This window comes from Mixophyes fleayi, chromosome 9 (genome assembly GCF_038048845.1).
Source record: "Mixophyes fleayi isolate aMixFle1 chromosome 9, aMixFle1.hap1, whole genome shotgun sequence".
Classification (NCBI taxonomy): domain Eukaryota; kingdom Metazoa; phylum Chordata; class Amphibia; order Anura; family Limnodynastidae; genus Mixophyes; species Mixophyes fleayi.
Genome location: NC_134410.1, coordinates 52,407,623 through 52,427,713, shown reverse-complemented (window position 1 = coordinate 52,427,713; position 20,091 = coordinate 52,407,623). Strand labels below are relative to the sequence as shown.

Sequence of the window (20,091 nt, the reverse complement as noted above, 5' to 3'; positions counted from 1 at the left end):
ATAAGCCTGTGATGTAAATAGGTAGCACAAAACATAATATATATACATTATAGGAGGTCACATTATCACAGGCAATCCAATCAGGGAAGGAGGAGAAGAGCGTGTAGTGTGCTCTCCCTCCTTCCTCTGTGCGGGCTCCACCGTCTGTGTGGACATGTGAGATATGATGGCATGTGCGATACGATGTAAAGAGGCTGATAGGCATGTAAGGAGATCTGTAGGAATGTGTAGAAGCTTGATTGGCATGTATGTGGCATGCGGGGAGGCTGATAGGCATGTAAGAGACATATGAGGAGGTTTGATGGCATGTTAGGGACATATGGGGAGGTCTGATGGCATGTAAGGGGCATGTGGGTAAGTCTGGTGGCATTTGGAGAGGTCTGATAGGTATGTGGGAATATCTGCCATACATTACTGGGGCATGTGGGTAGATTTGATGGGAATGCGGAGATGTCTGAGGGGCATGTTGGTCCTTTATGACATTTTTTATCCCTAGTTCACTAGTTTTCTCCACAGCAATTGTGGCTTCAGAAACAGCGTGAGCTACTGTGAAGAAACTATAAGTACCTTTTAAACCTTCCTACACTGGACACAGCAGCAAGATAAGAACTGTGCAATGCAGAGCTGTGCTTATCTGATGATTATTCTGAACATTTTGGCAATGTTGGAAATCCTCTTTTTCGTTTTGCAAGATACTATAAATTATGTTATATTTTCAATGTAAATGTGTATGGAACGTATGCGCATGTTTATACTGTGTATATTTATATACACACATATCTAAAATGTAAAGTTGGCACATTGCCGTATCTATATTTTTTAGTTCTTAGTTTCTGACTGGTTGGTCACCCCTGCTCTGTGTAATAAAGGTTTTTTACTCCTATCCTGATGCAGAAATCCTTGAAATCATTTAGCAGACAAAGACAACTTGAACATGCAAGAATCTACCATTACCAACCTCTATCAGATGATAAATCAAATATCTTAAGAGTAGACTTTCGCAGTGGGTCTTGACCCTTTTCTTAGACTGTAATCTGACCTACATTTTCTACAGGCCTCTCAGGTCACCTTCAGTGTTAGACTAAATGAACAGAACTTGATTATTAAATTATACATTTTTGGTCCTTGAGACCCAAGAGAGTAGGTACAATGTTACTCTATGGCTCTCTACTGTGCTTTAGACCAGTGCTCCTCAACCAGTGTGCCATGAGATGTTGCTAAGTGTGCCTCCAACAGGAGAAAATGGACAAGAATTATGGCGGTACATGCGTCATACTATAGTTAACTGGAAGACCTTGCCTTAAGGAAATAATTTAAAAATTTGTTCCATATGTTTTCTTTCTAAAACAGTTTAGTGAAATAAAGAGTCCATTATTATTATTATTATGTTACGGGGATGACACTTGTGAATGTATTGTTTACTGCAAAGTTCCCGCAAGCGTGGTCCTTATCTCTTTGCCACTGTCACTGCCATAGTTGATAATTCAATGGAATTGGGCTTTTTTTTTTGTTTCAAGTTGTGGTTTTTTTTGCAGTTTGTGGGTTATTGGGCGGGTTACACGGGTTGCGGGTTACAAGTGTGTCGAGCTCAGGTCTCTCTTGCTCTTGCTTTAGGTACTGCCTGAGTGTCTGAGACACACATATATTTCTGCCCCTCTCTTCTCCCAGGTATGTTCCTTCCCTAACTTCCTTTCCCACTGTACCCAGAAGTCCTGCCCTCCCTCCTACTTATCCTTTTCCTGGGTATGGAGCTAGCACTGCCCCTTTCCTGTTACTTGCTGTGCCTATCCTGTTTTGGTAAGTTTATGTTCATATAACTTTCTCTCTTTTAACCACTAATCTCTGTCTTCTCTTCCCTCCAGCAGTCTCTTCCTTTTTCTCCCACATTAACTGTAAACCAACAGCAAAACAACGTCGGCAAGCAGCGGCTCTCTATGTCACCGAGCTTTAAGTGCCAGCTCTTCGGAACAGGGACGTCTGCTGTCACCTCCTATAGAACGTTTCATATTGTGCAATGAAACTGGTATACTTATCAGAGTTCACATAAACAGGGCTCAGCCTGAAATAACCCGCAAAATTCATCATCATCATTTAGGCATTGTTAAAATAATCAACATAGAATATTATTGTTTTTGGGAACCATGTCTTTTACTTTATACTGCACAAACAATCTGGTATCCAACTAATTAGAATGTATTGTATTTATGCTAGCTGTAGAATATCATTAAATCTTTCATGTATTTGTGTAATTAATGGTACCACAAGCAAGGAAATTATGTCTGAAGAAATGGCAACCACTGGGGCATGTAACATTCATGTCTTACCTGTCAGACAGGTATCACATTAGCTGTAGTTAAAAATTAATATTAATTATAGTTAAAAGCTAACATAGTTAATACTAGTTATAAGAAATTTTATTACAATTAAATGTAATTTCTGTGTATGCACTTTATAATTCCTGCTTTTTTTGTATATTTTTGCTTTTGGTGTGCCGCAGAATTCTGGAAAGGGCTTAGGTGTGCCGAGGGTGAGAGCAGGTTGTGAAGCACTGCTTTAGACTGTGGTAGACTCTAACACATTTCAAGGACTTGCACGTTTGCTATGAGTGTAGGTTTCTTCACTTATTGAGACAACTGTTATCTCACAATCCAAATCAGAATTCTCCCCCTGGCACTGTTTCCAAGGTCTTCGAGTGAGTGGACCTTAACAGAAAAAGGATTCTTTGTGTCAGATAATTTTACTGTGGCCAGTCTTCAGATAGCACTGAAGTAGAGATGTAGACTTTTCTTGCCCTTTGAAATGAAGGGAGTGTTGTATAAAACGGCTCCTTAAAGCTTCATAGGGAATCACAGAAAATTAAAAAATCATGATTTTGAAGGGGCTCAAAACATGTTTGGAAGGAGCCCTGCCAACCTGCCCAGTGCAGGTTGGCATGGGCTGGTTGCCTCAGTTTTTTGCAGGCCCCTGCCCCATAGAGGTTGACCAGTCTGGTGCTGGTTCACATTACAACAAGGGGAATCCAATGATGAGAGTTTCCTTGTTGTAGTGTGACTGTCCCAACCTGTCTATTCTGATGCTGGTTTCCACTTTATTAGGGATCCCTTTGCTTGTTATCCCCCCTTCATTTAGTTGGAACCAGCTCTGGTGGAATGGATTATGTTTGTTTATAAATTATTTATTTTAACAAAGCCAGGTATGGCAGCAATCATTATCAACTTGTTCCCTGGGCCATTCAAACAGCTTGGCAGAGGAAAGAAGCTGAAGATTAGGACTGTCGCATCTTCACTCTGATCATAACTGATAGGATGCTTGTTTGGCTTTACCAATATTACATGTAAATATTAACTTTCTGTATTTATGTTTGGACTCCACTCACTAACTACTATATGTACTGAGACAACTACAGGAGCTAAATGGAATTAATATAAAACAAAATAAATTAAAACTGCAAAATTAATTAAGACTATGTAAAGTTCCTTCAGCCTCTCCAGAATGCTATGTTTGCTTCACCTATGCTTACAAAAGAGAAAAATGGTCACGCAAGTCCTTAACATTGGACATAAACTACCATAACCATTAGTCATAGAGAAAGTAATGGGTTCAATGGACACAGAGGCCACAGTAGTATAAGACAGGTGCCTCAACTCCTTGAGAAAGATTGACTGTAGCATCTTGCGCATATCTAGGACTGCTGTGGCTCCCATGTCCATTAAATCCATTATCCAATGTATGACTGTGACACCTTTGAAGAGTGCTTCTGTTTTGGGACAATAATGCACATATATAATCGAATAGGCCTTGCATTATTAATATCATGGATAAAATAAATGTATGGGTTACATTATCATCTATACTTTTGGATGAAGTGGATAGAGCACGCTTTGACTATGTAACGTATGCCACAAGCTATTAAATAAAGTTACAGAACTGAAGCTATATATGCTTACCAATACTCAAGTGCCCCCAGGTCTTGTGCAATAGTATGTTTATAGCTATAGGCTGTTACAAACGAGCTGGGTACAAAATCCTAACAGAAGAAATACCGGCACTTATCCTGCCGACATGAAAATGCCGACAGGGAAAATGCCAACATTTCCATTTACCTGACATTGAGAAAATGCTGACAGTGTGATTGCCGACAGTGACAATGTCGAGCGATGCTTGCGGTCACCGTCACAAAATTGTGTTAAAAAAACCATGAAAACAGTAATAAAAGTTACAACTTTTCAGTTAGTGTACTACACGTCCCAGCAAGCCCAGGCTGCCATTTACAGTCCAGGGGGTAAATGTATTAATTAGTGATTTTTGCAAATATTCGATATCCGTCGACTTCGCATGGTAAATTTAAAGCAAGTTTTGGCTTTCAAACTACTGGCGCTTTAAATGTACCATGCAAAGTTGCCTGATATTAGCAATTTGCAAAATTCGCTATTTGATACATTTACCCCAGGGCATGCTGATGCTTGTAAAACTACAAACACCAGCATTTCCATGGAAACCAGAGCATGCTGGCACTTGGGGAACCACAAGTGCCAGCATGCCCTGGCACCCAGGGCCCACTGTGACCTGTACTGCAACCCAAAATTTAAATAAACCAAACTCTCGTTGGCTCCATAACATTTATTTACAATTAAAACCCCAATAATACTTACCAACAGTTGTGTTCTTTATCTGTAAACTAAATTTTGTAAGTTTTAATGAATCCAATTCTTCTAATCTTTAATGGATCCAATTCTTGTTAGCTTTAAACCCCAAAACAAATTCCAAAGATCCTGTAGCTGTCTATAAAAACTAAAGCCATAATAGAATTCCAAACGTGGTGTAAAAAAAAATCTTCTTATCTTGCTTAAAATAACCAAAATACTCCCCTGGAACATGCTTGGCAACAAAACAAACCATAGAGATAATGCAAACTTGCTTATGTATACAGGAGCACCTGCCACATAATGAAAATATGAAAGACGAGAGATCTATTTATAACCTAGGGCGTTCCCACAGTGTCAGTGGGAAAGCACCTATGTTATAAATGTGATTTATTTACATTTTGGATTGGTGCACTACAGGTCACAATGGACGCTGGGTGCCAGGACATGCTGGCACTTGTGGTTCCCCAAGTGCCAGCATGACCTGGCTGCCCTGGGTATGCTGGTGCTTGTAGTACTACAAGCACCTGCATGCCTATATTGTTATTGTCAGCCCAGGCTTGCTGCGACTTGTCGTCCACCAACTCAAAATAGTGTCTTTCTAACATTTAACCTTTTGATTACTCCACACTCACCGCCCAAGAGTGTGGGAAGGGCCCTAGTGCTTTTTAGCACCGCATTTTGTTTGCAGACCCCATCTTCCTAGGGAATCCTACCCTAGGGAACGGCAACTAGCCCCAGGCTGACCAGCTGGGGGCTAGTTGGCATCATGACGAGGCGTCCCTTGTTATAGCTCCTGCTGGCAAAGCCTAGTGCTGGATCTAGTAAAAATTGGGGGGACCTCAAGCTTTTTGCCCCCATTTTTATTTTTACACATTTGTGTGCTCTACAAGTTTTTATGTGTCTTGGGGTGGGGAAGGTAGTTTTAACTTATGTTCCTGTTTTCATGACTTTTTTAGCACTGTTTTGTGCTGGCAGCTGCAATGCCTGTGGGTAGGACCCACAGAGATTGCTCATTTTATGTTGGCATTGTGATTGTCGGCATTGTCACTGTCGGTAATCACACTGTCGCCATTTACCCTGTCTGCATTTCTTCCATCGAAAATTTGACCTTCACCGAGTGCATACAAGCAAATATAGAAGACTATACCATGACAATACTAAACAGCAGACTAGAAAATGCAATACATACACATGTCAAAAAAATCAAGTTATAACCAAACAGAAGTCAGTGTGAGATATAGGCAGGAAAAACTGTGACAATCAGAAGTCAGTGCAAGTGGAATAATTTCTGTAACAAGCTGAGGTCACTGAGAATGAGATGCAAGAACAACTGTAACAATCTGAAGCCAGTACAAGTGGCAAACCAGGGCATTTATAATATACTGAAGTCAGTGAGTATAGCAGGCAAAAATAACTAACAATCTGAAGTCATTTCAAACGGCAAACCAGAGACTTTGAGACAAACTGAAGCCAGAACGGGCAGCAGATTAGAATATCCTATAACAAGCCGAGGTAAGTACAAGCGGCATCCAAGAGAAAATGTTAAACAAGCAGAGTCGGTACAGGCAGTAGATAGGATAATCGTTGAACTAGCAAGATCAAAACACGATTAGACTACAATAATGCAGAGCACGAACACCAGAATAGCAAATGCTATAAGTGGCAATGAGTGAATAGCACTGAGAGCCTAATAAACCCACCAGAACCAATCCACAACAGCCAATTAGTCCAGCTCTCACACTGCTAATGAATGCCCAGCACTTGAGTCAGAGAGTGTTGAATAAACCAAGTACACAGTTTAAACATGCTGGGATGTAGAGGAACTCCTGAGTTTACTACTGTTTCTGACCCAGCTTCTATCCTGAGACTGCGCACTAAGAAGCCGTAGCTTAAAATTTTAGTGCCTAGGGCGGGAAGGAAAACTGACACCCCGCTTGCCCTCAATTTTAAGCAAATTAACCTAAAATATTCATAATCTGCGCCCCCTTCAGCGTTGCGCCCTGGGTGGTCGCCCCTCTTACACAGCCCTAGCTACAGCCCTGCTAAAAATTACTGTTTCACATAACTTTTTGGCAACATAAAGTAGTAAGTTATAGCCACATTTTGGATCAATGTAGGACCACATTGCTCACTACTCTGAAACACTGGTCTGTAAAGAAATAACAAGTTGTTTACGAGAACAGAGTAGCCACTTCACAGTGAAAATAAGCTTTGGACCTGCTGTGCCCCTCGATTTGCACAAATGCATCTAGTATTTCCGCTGGGGTGCATAGGTGAGGCAAAATGACCACATATGCAGATGAGCAGCAGTTTACATAGGCAGACAGGATGAGATGAGATGAGGCATACCGTTGTGCCTGAACTAGGAACAATGTTATCGTTGTGCAGACCGGAATTGCGGGGACTACATATGGACATATGAGACTGATTGTGGAGAGGGATCGTTCATATTCATACCATCTTGTTCCATGCGTGTTATCACTGCTTTCCGGTACGAGCATATGCAATTGTTTTTAAATCTGTTTTTAATTAAAAAGGTTAATGCACCAGATTGTTTTTATCTTCACTGTTTATGAGTGCAAGAGACCATCGGGATAAAGTTGGAAAGAATTCAATATCAGCATTACCTCTGAGGGCTTGAAAACTTCCATTGTGAAGTAAGTGCATACCCTAAGGGGGATTCAGTTTGGAGTGGAAACACGGGTGGAAACACGGGTGTGGTGTGCAGTAGTTTTATCTACACACTGGTTTTGATTCCAGTGGGATATTACAGATTGGACAATTTGTGCTTATGATCTGCACCATTGGTTTTTTCTTGTATTATATATCCTCCTAGCCCAGAGACCTGAAACCTGAACACAGAATTCATATGTGCATGTATCATCTTTCCCAGTGTGTGTGAAGGCAGCACCAAATGTATGTATTGATATTGTTATATTGTTATGTTATATGAAGTGTTTGGTGACACTTCACTGATACAGGCAGGGCGGCACACCTGAGTGAAGCGCTACCAACACAGTTCATCACTGTTATAGGAACAATGTTATGCTTTGTTATGCAGAGCAGAAAAGATATTTCATTTTGCGGGAAGAAAATATTGTTATAATAGAAAGGTGGCTCTCTTTAAGCCTGGTAATTAGTAGTGAATATGCAGTTGCTCAATACATCCTATGTAATATGCAGCACTCAATACATTCTTGTAAATACTATTTTACCTTTTGCTTTTCTCTATAATCTTCTCCTTCAAAGTTATATAAACTTGTTTCTGTTTCCATAGAGAAATTTCTAAGTGAGCTCTCGCCCATCTTTTGCAAACGTTCAGCCATTTCAGCAGTCTGAAAGAGAAATAACATTTTAGAACATAATAATAAAATTACAGTGTGAGAGTTTAGAATGAAGTCATATTGTTTTTCTTTCATTTACCATCTGTATAATAAGTTTGCTGATATTAAACTATTTAAAATAACAGTACACTTTACCTTTATAACTGTGGGCTAAAACTGCTTAATAGACAATAAGGGTCATTTATGTAGCACAAAAGTGGCAAAAGAGAAAATATCTTTAGTGACAACACGGTCTTACTTTCGCCCAATTACACCTGGTTTTACAAGCAAGTCTATGGATTTGCAGGCTACAATAAAGGTATCTGCTGGGGTGCAAATATTTTTACTGACAAATGGAAGGAGTTAGGAGGCTTGGGGCACACATTGCAAGTGCTGCTTAGGTGCCTTTGTGCATCTATTTTTATACTGAAGTGGAAAACCAGATTTCATTTTACAGCACAGGACTATTTAAATGAGATAAACGGGTGGAGAGGACACATTTATAGGCCTTTGCAGGAGGGCACATAGCCGTTTTCCTCTCTGCAAAAGAGTTACTGGAATTCTCCTCACCAAACTTATAATAGTACGCGTTTGTACAAATCTCTCTTGCACTTCTGCAGGAAAGTACATTTCACATTAACAAATTTAATTAAAAAAAACTACAAGTAATAAGGTAGCCCTAATGCTCCCTCACTCTCATAATTAATTTATAAATGAGACTAAAATGAGCATTATTTTAGAAGAAAAATGTAACAGTTGAAATGAATGAAGTGTTGTTCTAAAGTGGAAGTAGTTTGTACTTTGAAGTGACATTTTTTACTATTTTTATTATTATCTGCATACTGATTTTACAAAATCTTCAATTGCGCTAGCCAGATAAGGTTTGCACTTTTTGGAGTACTATATAGTTATTTTCAATGGCCATATACTATAATAATATCATATAATTTACTATACACTTTTTCAATCTAGTAGCATGATCTCTACCTTTATTTTGTGTGTATTATTTATTGATCTAAATGAATGTCATTATATGCACAGGAAAAGAAAAGTTTTTCTAGCAGAGGACGGCAGTATAAGTATTCAGGGCCCTCTTAACAACATTATGGGCCCCCGGGCTAAGCAGTGAACCTATATATATATATATACACACACACGTGAAAAAAAAAAAAGTGATATATATATATATATATATATATATATATATATATATATATATATAAAACTTTTTTTTACACACACACATACTGGTCAGTCATCAGCGTCCCTTGAAATAATTTTAAAAAAAAAACCCATAACTTACCTTATTCTCCGATGCGATCCTCTTCACTCTTCTTTCAAGTCACTGCAGCGCGAAAACAACTTTAATCAGCAGGCTGCAGGGGACTCCTCCGTGCTGCGCTCCGCAATGGATGTCGGGCGGGCGTGATGACGTCATGCCCGACATGCACTGCGAGTGCCGCACGGAGGAGGAGACCAGGGAGGGAGCCGGATCGCCAGCTGACTGCAATGTAAGTATTTTCTTCTTTTTTTCTCCAGGATTTTTTTTTTAAGCACTGCCTCTGATAGGCCCCCTAGCCCGCAGGGCCCCCGGGCACCTGCCCATTGTGCCCAATGGAAGAGACGGCCCTGTAAGTATGTGGTTTGCTTCGCTGTTCCCTATGTTTCCATAAGATGGTGGTTTTAGTGTAGGAATGTTCTTTTGATTATTTTCCGTGTAGGTGCAAGGAGGGGGATTTAACACACTGCTTGTAAACAGACCCTTACGAGATGCATTCCAAAAATTATACAACACATTAAGAAAAAAGGTTTTCCAACTATGGATTATTAAAGGTCTTGCTCAAACTATGAAAGGTTATTGATCAAATTTTTAATCGAAAACAATCTTTCAGTGTGGTAATAAAGATTCACTTTTATTCGTTAATGTACTGTAAGCTTTGCTTAGCTCTACAAATAAGAGCACATCATCCCATATATCCTTCAGATAAGCATATTTGTTCTTCACAGAAGCCTTAAATTGCATTATATAAAGTAACAATCATGTTAAAAAAAACAATTAAAGATACATCAAACTAAACCAAGTCACTTCAATCTCTTTATTTTTACTTGCATTATTACATAAATATAATTATATAATACAAAGTAATATTGTAAAAATGGTATCAGTTACTATAGGCTGGTACAGTTCACAGATAAAACTGTGACTGTACTGAATTGCTCTAGCAAATGCAGTGTTCAGAAAGCATAGCCACTGCTGTGCACTGATCTCACTAATGAATGTGCATAAAATTCACACTGAGTAACACCAGAAAAGCATCTTATAACCAGAAACACAAGTTACCAATTAACATCATATATTCCGACATAAAACATTGGTAATCTATGAAACAGCAAAACTGTGGCCAGGTGTTTAGTGATGTCATCAGCCTATTGCGCAATTCTGTCCCTTTTAAAAGGAAAGGTTGAGGCTTAGCCTTTCAAGATGGCAGCATGTGCAAAACTTTTCTCCTTCTGAGTAAAGGAGCTGAGAGGACCAGTGCTTTCTTTGCTGAATGTGGGCTAGGTACACAGCTGTACAGCTAAAGCCCCATGCCACACCACCCAGGAAGCATACACCAATCTGGTAGAATGTGCCATCACTCTTTCAAGGAATTGGCATCTCTGCTCCAATGTAAAACTATTTCATTACAGAAGTAATCCATCTAGAAATAGTTTGCTTGGGTGCATGACAAATGTCTGTTTTGCGAATCATGCACGACCAAAAGATCATCTGTTTTCCGAAACTTTGAAGTCCAGCCCAGGTATGTCCTCAGAGCCCTAAAAATATCGAACAAGAAAAGGGGATCTTATCTTTCCTGAAGACCAACCATGACCCAAGTTCGTAATGAAAATATACAGACTGAGGTAGAAACTGAACACTACCTTAGAATTAAATTAGGGTTTTGTTCTTAGAACAGTCCTCTGCAGACAGAGCTGCTTGTTCTGAAACCTCTCTAACTGTAGAGATCTCCAAAAGACCATTGCCTTCCAAGTAAGGAACTACAACTCCACTAACTAAAATTGTTTGAAAGGAGATGGAATGCTGTCAAGACTAAGTCTTGGTCCCACAGAGCTTTAGGAGAAATATATGTAGGCTGCAAATGCAGCACTCACTGCAAAAAGTCTGTACTTCAGGTAATAATGCCAGTCTCTTCTGACAGGGCTGAAATCTGAACCTTTAAGGAACTAAGTCTCAGAAGTAATCTGGTTAATATAAAGGAAAAAGCAGGAAAACCTTCTTTTCACATCAAGAGATATATATCTTCCATACTCTATGATAATTTTTAGCCGAGACCACCACAAGCTGTTAAAGCCAGTGAGCAAAATCTTGATGATGCTATGGTCTCTGACTTAATAGGTCCCGTCTTAGAAGAATCCTCCATGACATGCCTGCTGCCATTTTGAGAATATCTATGTACCACACCCTTCTTGTCCAGTCCGGAATCACGTTGATACCTTCTCTTCACTGAGCTGAACATTCATGGCCTTTCCTTGTAGGAGAGGCTGTATCCTGACTAGAGGGTTTAACACCACTCTCAGTTCCAGAACATTGATAGGGAGTTTTGACTTCTCTCGAGACCACAGGCATCTGTTGTCAAGGTCATCCAGTCCCAAATGGTGAAGGGATTATCTCTGTTGAGCCACTAGAGAAGCGATTAAAGTGGAACCAAGCAAATTGTACCCTCAATGGGATGAGACAATCTTCCTTAATACTGTCATGCAAAATTGAACAGATATACAGTACTGTGCAAAGGTTTTAACAGCACATCTTGAAACCCCAGTCTGCTTTGAAATCTTTGCCTGGGAGAGACCTTGCTGATGCAGTATAACTACCTTGTGTCTTGTTGCTGTACTCAGTCTTGGCATGGTGTTTGACCTGTGGCATGAAACTTTCTTCCACAACCTCACCTTTGCAGCAGAGTTTGGCTGTTCCTCACCCAGTTTTAAGCCTCCTACACAACTGTTTCTGTTTCAGTTAATGACTGTGTTTCAACCAACATATGAAAATGATGATCATTATCACCTGTTTGGGATGATGGGTTAATCATATACCTGACTATAATCCTACAAAATCCCTGACTTTGTGCAAGTGTACCAAGAAGAATTGATGCTGTTTTAAAGGCAAAGGGTGGTCACACCAAAAATTTATTTGATTTAGATTTCTCCTTTGTTCATTCCCTTTGCATTTTGTTAATTGATAAAAATAAACTATTAAAACTTCTATTTATGAAAGTACTCTTTCTTTGCAGCATTTTTTCCACACCTGCCTAAAACTTTTGCACAGTATTATATATCTGAAAGCCAATAGAGACTTTATTAGCCTCTGCAATGAGAGAATCTTTTCTTCTGATAAGAATACGCTCTGTTGTCTAGTGTTGAAAAGCAACTCTAGAAAAGTCGTATGCTGAACATGTACTATACTGATTCTAAGGTATGGGTCGTCATCTGCATATGGGCCTCGAGAAAAGTTGAGGATCTTAGCTTGATTAACAGGGCATCTTTGTAAGGAATGAGTATCACTCCCCTTGATCTCAGCAGCCATAGCCACCATGATCTTTGAAAATACCCTTGGCACTGTTTCATTGCCAAAAGATAAACCAAAAAATTGACAATGATGAGACAGGATTGCAGATCTGAGAAAATACTGCTAACCTTACCAGATTGGGAAATGTAAGTATGTGTCCTTGATATCCATGGAGTCCAGAAACTCATTCTTCTTAGTGCTGATTATGACCAATCTCAGAGATTTCATCTCGGAAAATGTCAACCCGAATAGGGGTGCTTAGGGCTTTCAGGCTCAAAATGACCTGGAAAGCTCTATATGTTTTTTCCACTAACAAAATATTAGACTAGAATCCTAAACTCTTCAGGGGCTGAAATAATCACCCAAGAGGAGACTAAAGATTGAAAAGCACCCAGCAGAGCTCATTTTGGTTTGTTTCTGGGAAGACATGTGGTGAAAAAGCATTTGTAGGGCGGATCTATAGTGTACCTCTGGTCTAAGATTCCTCTCACGCAGACATCTGACATGGAACTAAACCACTGAACTGAAGAGAAGAATGCAAACTCCCACCACAGGTGCTCTTGGGTGGGCATAGTCAGCCAGCACTTCAGCACTCCAGACTAGAAGTACGAATAATATGGATAACTTCATACATACTTCGTTAAGATTATGATCAACTTTTCACCCTAGTCACATGTAGGGAGGTTTTATTAGTACTTTCGAGACCCTATGGTAGACCCTATGGACATCAGGACAATTTAACTAGACCAGAGAGGGAAGCATTATGTAGTCTACAAAAAAGTGAGGAGGTCATTGTCAAACTGGCTGACAAAGGCGGGGATTTGGTAATATTTAAACTTACACTACTGGACGTGGATGTGTGCAAACATGTTGGCTGTACTCTCCGCTGGTGCCCAGCTTGAATATCCATCTGGGTCCCGAATTTGTCATCTGGAGATGCCTCAACACGCTGCCTACCACTGATTTCATATGCGCCATCCATGGGCATGCCCTCCTCTTACCCTGCTTGGCCTGAGTCTCGGCCGTCGCCACTTCCACTTACTACAGGCCGCGGCTTGGGCCTACTATCCAGCTGCTCTCCAAACCCCAACTACGCAATACTGCCCGCATCCGGCCCTCCCTCTCTCAAGATGCCACCAAAACTATCATCCATGCACTCATCATCTCCCGCCTCGATTATTGCAACCTCCTTCTTACCAGCCTCCCCCACTCCCATCTCGCTCCCCTCCGCTCTATACTCAATGCGGCTGCAAGACTCATCTTCCTTTCTCGGCACTCCTCTGCCTCCCCTCTCTGCCTTGCCTTACACTGGCTCCCCGTCCCATACAGAATCCTTTTTTAAACTCCTGACCATCACTTACAAGGCTCTCTCCCAGTCTACTGCCCCCTATATCTCTAACCTCCTCTCCATTCACACTTCTGCCCGCTTCCTTCACTCTGATCACCTCTTCCCAGTCCTACCGAAGATCCATAAGAATGTTACTAGACCACCAGGGAGACCTATTGTGTCTGGGATTGGATCCCTGACATCCAATCTCTCACATTATGTCAATTTTTTTCTTCAAGATCATGTTCAGTTGCAGAAATCATACATTCAGGACACCACTCAAGTGATTAATATAATGGGCAATTTGGAGTGGCAGGATGACTACTGGTAGGGCACCTGTGATGTTGCTTCTTTATACACTGTGATTGACCACAAGCAGGGCCTAGCCAGTTCTAGACACTTTTTAGAATCACCAAGTGTATTTCCACAGACTCAGGTGAATTTTATATTGGATAATATAGAGTTTATACTTGGACATAATTATTTATGGTATGTATTATCTGCAAACTCAAGGTACAGCAATGGGAACCAGGTTTGCCTCAAGCTATGCAAATTTGTTTATGAGCAAGTGGGAGGAAGACTACATCTGGTCCTCCCACAAATTTGGGGCAAACCTAGTGTTCTAGAGGCGTTATATTGATGACGTCCTTATTGTTTGGTACTCTCCAGTTGTTGGATGATTTCCTACACTACATCAACCATAAGCAGAACAATTTGAGATTCACCTGTGCCTGTAGCCAAGAAGAGTAGAATATTTGGACTTGGAGATCTATATAGAGAATAATATCATTAAAACCAAGACATTTATTAAACCTGTAGATGTCAACGGGTATATCCTGGCCATGAGCCATCATCATTACAACTGGTTGACCAATATTCCGCAAGGCCAATTCCGCAGAATTCGTAGGAATTGCACCGATCTTAATGTATATGACACACAGGGTGAACAACTGAGGGAGAAGTTTTTGGAAAAACAGTATGATCCTGGTCTGGTGGCTAAAGCATTTGATACAAATAGGGATGTAGACCGAGCGAATTTACTTCAATATAACCACAAGTCTAATAAGGAACAGGATGTCGTATTTATAAGGGCTCCTGATCCCACTTGACATCCTTTCTCCTGTGTGGCAAGAGAGGAGTTTAATTACAGCCGCCACAACTACAATGAATGTTCATCTGCTAAGAAGCTGTCTGCCATTATGGCAGCAGCAGCACAACTCACTATCTACAGCTTTAGTGACCAGCATCCAGGAAGCCTGTTTCCTGGACAACGTGGGAATGGGTGGCTGTAAGAGGCACTAGCCAACACCTCCCACTCATTCCTAGCAACTGTGTGCTATGCTGCCTGACAGCTGCTGTCTCCGTGGTGACAGCTGCTAGGTAAAATAAAGGAAATAAATCAAATTCAATAAACACTTAAATCAGCACTGCCACATGCAGCACAATAGAAAAAACAAGTGTCCTGATTCCTGAGGCACTTTGAAAGAAAATTGCTGTCCTACAGGCTAGGAGATATGGAGAGGAAGGAGTTCAGACTTTCTGCCTGCACCTCTATACCCCATGGTTCCACTGTCCATCAAAAGTACGTAGGAGAGAAAACACTGTTAGCTACAGGGCAGGAAATATAAAATATCTAACATGATGAGTTATGAGGGGGAACAGCCAAGCACAAGTCTAACAAGGGTGCCAAGAGGGTGGGGGCGGATACAAATTACCGGGGCATGTCCTCCTCCTCCAATGGAGCAAAGAAGTTATGTTTCTTTTTGTTACAGCGGGTGGTGCACCCGCAAGTGGGGGGAAGCGGACAGCTGCTCTCTGTATCCTGACAGTGTGTGTCAACAGCCTGCAGAGAAAGCCAGGTGCTCCAAATATCACTGCTTACTCTGCAGGACATTTTCCTCTCTGATGTCAGCAGCATAGGTAAGTACAGTGGGCTGGGGGGGGTTCATAATCTGTCTGGAGGGGGCCAAAATGTGCCTGGGAAATGGCATGATAATGTGCCTGATGGGGTGATGAGATAATGTGACTGAAGGGTGGCATGATTATGTAACTGGAGGGTGGCGTGATAATGATGTGTCTGGGGGGTGCCGTGATGTGGCTGGGGAAGTTGTGATAAATGTAATATTTTATTATAATGTATGTATTATGTACTGCGTGATAGGTGTTATGTATGTTGTTCAATTTCTCAGTTTTCCATATTGACATTTTCCAAAAGGTCCCAACATTCCAGAATCCATGCAGGAATCCAGTGCCAGGTTGTTAAAGTTGCAATAATAGGTAGGGTAGAACAACAGTTTTAATACATAATATGTCATGTCAAAAGAGCACAGCAATGCCCCATGTTGACCACACCTCAAACACTATGTGAGCATGCACCTTCGGCAGTACAGACGCTGCATGGCGGCATGTTTCCTTCTTCCTGCTCGCCTATGGAAGTGGGGGGGCAAAAGTTCCTGTACCAGGGCCCCAAATTTCTCTTGGCAGTCCTGAGCTCTAATATGCAGAGTAAAATAGAGTTGGCCAGTATGTGTGTGCAGAATGCTAGAGCATGTAGAGCGTGTTAAAAAGTTTGCATTTGCAGACCTTGCAGGGCAACACGATTCTTCTCAAGGAAAATAATAACATAATAGGACTGAAGCAGGGTAAGGAGCATGTTACTCTCTCATGAGGCACAATCCACCTCCTCCCTTGAAGTTTTTTTACAACCCATTTGCTGCCAAATAAAATAATTGGGTTTAGGCTAGGAGGGCAAAGAAACACTTTAACTGGCATATTTCATTGTCTTTTGCTTATAACAGTTTATAAAATATGGCTCTTAAAAGCAATATAAATTTACAAAAAAAATGGACTGGTGGTTACAGCAAATAGACTCATAGGGCCTGAGTCATTAAGGAAAGTAAGGCAAAAAAAAAAAAGGAGTAAATGTTCTCCGGGACAAACCATGTTACAATGCAAGGGGTACAAATTAGTTTGTTATTTTGCACATAAGTTATATACTGGCTGTTTTTTCATCTAGCACACAAATACTTGATAGCTTTATTTTTACACTGAAATTTAAAGTTGATTTAGGACATGTCCTACCCCAACAATAAATCTGGTCACACATTTTAAATTTACCTCCCCTCCGATGCAACATGGTTTTTCCCAGATGCACAGTTACTCTGTTTTTATGCTTTGCTCTCATTAATGACTCAGGCCCACAGTGCCTGATTCATTAAGGAACTTAGGCAAGAATTTGAGTAAGCTTTCTTACTTACGTTTTCAGGACAAAACCATGTTACAATGCAAGGGGTGTAAATTAGTTTATTATTTTGCACATAAGTTAAATACTGGCTGTTTTTTCATGTAGCACACAAATATCAACTTTAAATTCCAGTGTACAAATAAGCTATCAAGTATTTGTGTGCTATATGAAAAAACAGCCAGTATTTAACTTATGTGCAAAATAATAAACTAATTTGCACACCTTGCATTGTAACATGGTTTTGTCCCAAAAACTTAAATAAGAAAACTTACTCAAACTCTTGCCTAAGTTCCTTAATGAATCAGGCCCATAATGCATATAGCAGTACACATGCTGCATTGAAGGATACTTGAGTATTTTGTTTGTTAACTTGTAACTTTGTTTTTCTAAGCTATTTATTTCCTTTGAGTCAAACAAAATCCAGTGGGGTTTCGGAAGTACTTTAATGAGCAGCCTGAAAGGGTTAAATCAATTCATTCCCAGGTAAAAACATTTTCCCAGAAATTGCTTTTTTCTTCTCCTCTTTCAAGAGAACAAATTTACTTTAGTAAAGAAGCAGTGGAGGCATAATGAACTGATTTAGAGACATCAATGTTACCTTCTTTTCCCCCCTTTCCAATATAGTGGTGATATCTTCATCTGTCAATTCACTATCCTTTGATGCAAATACATGGGTGGCTCCATGTCGTATCATCTGTAGCATCTCATCCTTTGCAAGCTTGTTTGACTGCTGGTCTATTAGTCTCCCTAGAGATAGAAATGACATATATTATACTGACAGCTGCTTTTCTAAAGGAATTTTGTATGCACGGATATAATGGTGAATAAAAGTGATGACAACGTCCTAAATATTGCATATATTGACTTCTCTAAAACAGCTGTATCTTATTGTAGATGCAAATGTGCAAGAATATGATGCACAAATAATACAATTAACCCCTCACTGGAAAAATGAAGCATATATAGTTAGGTTCATATATATTTGGAACCTGACTCATTTTTTGTAATTTTAGCTATTTACCAAAACATATTCAAGTTAGTTCTATAATGATTATGTTCCTAGAGTGCAGTTTATCACCTTTAATTTGAGGGTATTCACATCCAAATTAGAGAATGAGTTTAGGATTTACTGCTGTTTAATATATAGCCCCCTCTTTTTTAAGGGAACAAAAGTAATTGGACACTTGACTCAAAAGCTGTTTCATTGACAGGAGTGGGCTATTCATTCACTATTTCTTCATCAATTAAGCAGGCAAAAGGACTGGAGTTGATTCCAAGTGTGGAATTTGTACTACAAGCTGTTGCTTTGAACCCACAACATGTGGTCAAAAGACTGCTCAATGTAAGTGAAAACAGGCCATCATTAGGCTGCAATAAGAGAGATAGTGAGAACCTTAGGAGTGGTCGAATCAAGTTTGATACATTCAGAGAAAAATAGAAGAAACTGGCGAGCTCAGCAGCCCAAAAAGACCTGGACGTTCACGGAAGACAACATTGGTGGATGATCACAGGATCCTTTCTATGGAGCTGCGAGCTGAAATCCAGCGAGAGATTACCGTATTAACGGTATTAGTTTTTCCGCGGCGGAAGCCGTCGACAATTGAATATCTCCCTTAGAGTTAAAGACCTGAGGACATCTGAGTACTCGCTCTACAGGAAAAGCAGCTGCTATAGGCAAAGACCTCTACTACCTGTTCTAGAAGTTTATGTTTCGGACGCTAGCCTAACACACGCCAGTGAGCAGATTCAATCTCAGCTATGCTACCTCCAGCCAAGTCCACTTTAAGCTGCCAGCCTCTGTCTGATACTGGTAGGTTTGCATCTGTAAGGTACAGCTCACCAAAAGGAGGTACCACCAGCCAGGGATGCATTTTCCTCTTTGGCCCAGTCCAGCTATGTCCTTTGCTACTTCCCATTGTTGGGACTACCGCCTGACCTGCCCGGTTCTATTCCTGTAAAGATCTGAATGCCCTAATGTCGATTGGCATCGGAATGAGAACTGGGGCTTACAGAAAAAAATAACAAATCCCCACTCTAAAACTTCAAAGCAGGCAGAGATAGCGGAAAGGTGCACCAGCTGTGGGTCTCAGTGTCTGATAGTTTAGGCAGGCTTTCCTCTGTGAGTAAAAAGCCCAAGGAGGAGGTTCAAACAGGCAGAAAATTACCTCTTTTGCCCTGGCAATCATCAAAACGCCCCTCCCCCTTTGATCTAATAGTGCCTAGTAAGGAGCTGCTATGGCTCCCAGCAAGCTAGGGGATATAGCGGGGAAGGAGTTCAGACAATGTGTCAGAGCTCTTAAAGTGCCCAAGTCCTGCCTGGGACTCTATATCTACTGGTTACAATGTCCTACTATTGAATGAAACAAAAATGGGCTTTTAAATTAATTAGATGCTCTACCTTTGCTCTACCTTTGATCCTCCACTTTAATTGGATCCCACTGACATGTCAGAAATACATAAAATACGAGAAAAGTTACTTTTTTGGCACTGAGAGATTTTGTCATTTTAAAATGTATGTGCTACACAAAAGTATATTATTTCAACACTATGGTAAGTCAATGCATTGATATTCCAAGAAGAAAACTTGAAGGAAACCAGATCCTCTAGTGTTGCTTTTTTAGTTTATTAAAAAATGCCTTGAGCATAATGTAGCAAGCCAAATTAAATTGTGTTTGCTCAGAACACCTTTCACATGGGAGAGAGCCTTTTATTTATTAAGATATGCTCTTTCTCTCTCTGTTAGGCTTCCTCTAGCCATTGCAGTAGAGGTGTAAGTTAAAGAAAGCCAGGCCATAGTGCCGTCTGATAGCTTCACTTTTAAACAAGAGTCAGGATGCCAGACTAGAGTATTATTTCTCTGGCCAGCTTTCTCTACATATCAAAACTCTATTACTGTGCAGGTCCAGAGGAAGCCTACTTGGAAGAGAGCATAAAATGTTTAATAAAATGCTCTCTTCCAAGGGAACCCCTTATTTTTGCTCACTATT

At 40.4% G+C, this 20,091-nt stretch overlaps 1 protein-coding gene across 2 annotated transcripts in view; it reads right to left on the bottom strand.

Annotated features, from left to right (window-relative positions):
- SMARCA1 (SNF2 related chromatin remodeling ATPase 1) overlaps positions 1-20,091 on the bottom strand; it is a 150,499-nt gene that overhangs the window by 65,144 nt on the left and 65,264 nt on the right. For both annotated transcript variants that reach the window (XM_075184360.1, XM_075184359.1), the window contains 2 exons: positions 17,703-17,851; positions 7,862-7,981 (listed from right to left, as the gene is read on the bottom strand). In XM_075184360.1, coding sequence (XP_075040461.1) covers positions 7,862-7,981; positions 17,703-17,851 — 269 coding nt within the window. The remainder of the gene's footprint in view (positions 1-7,861; positions 7,982-17,702; positions 17,852-20,091) is intronic.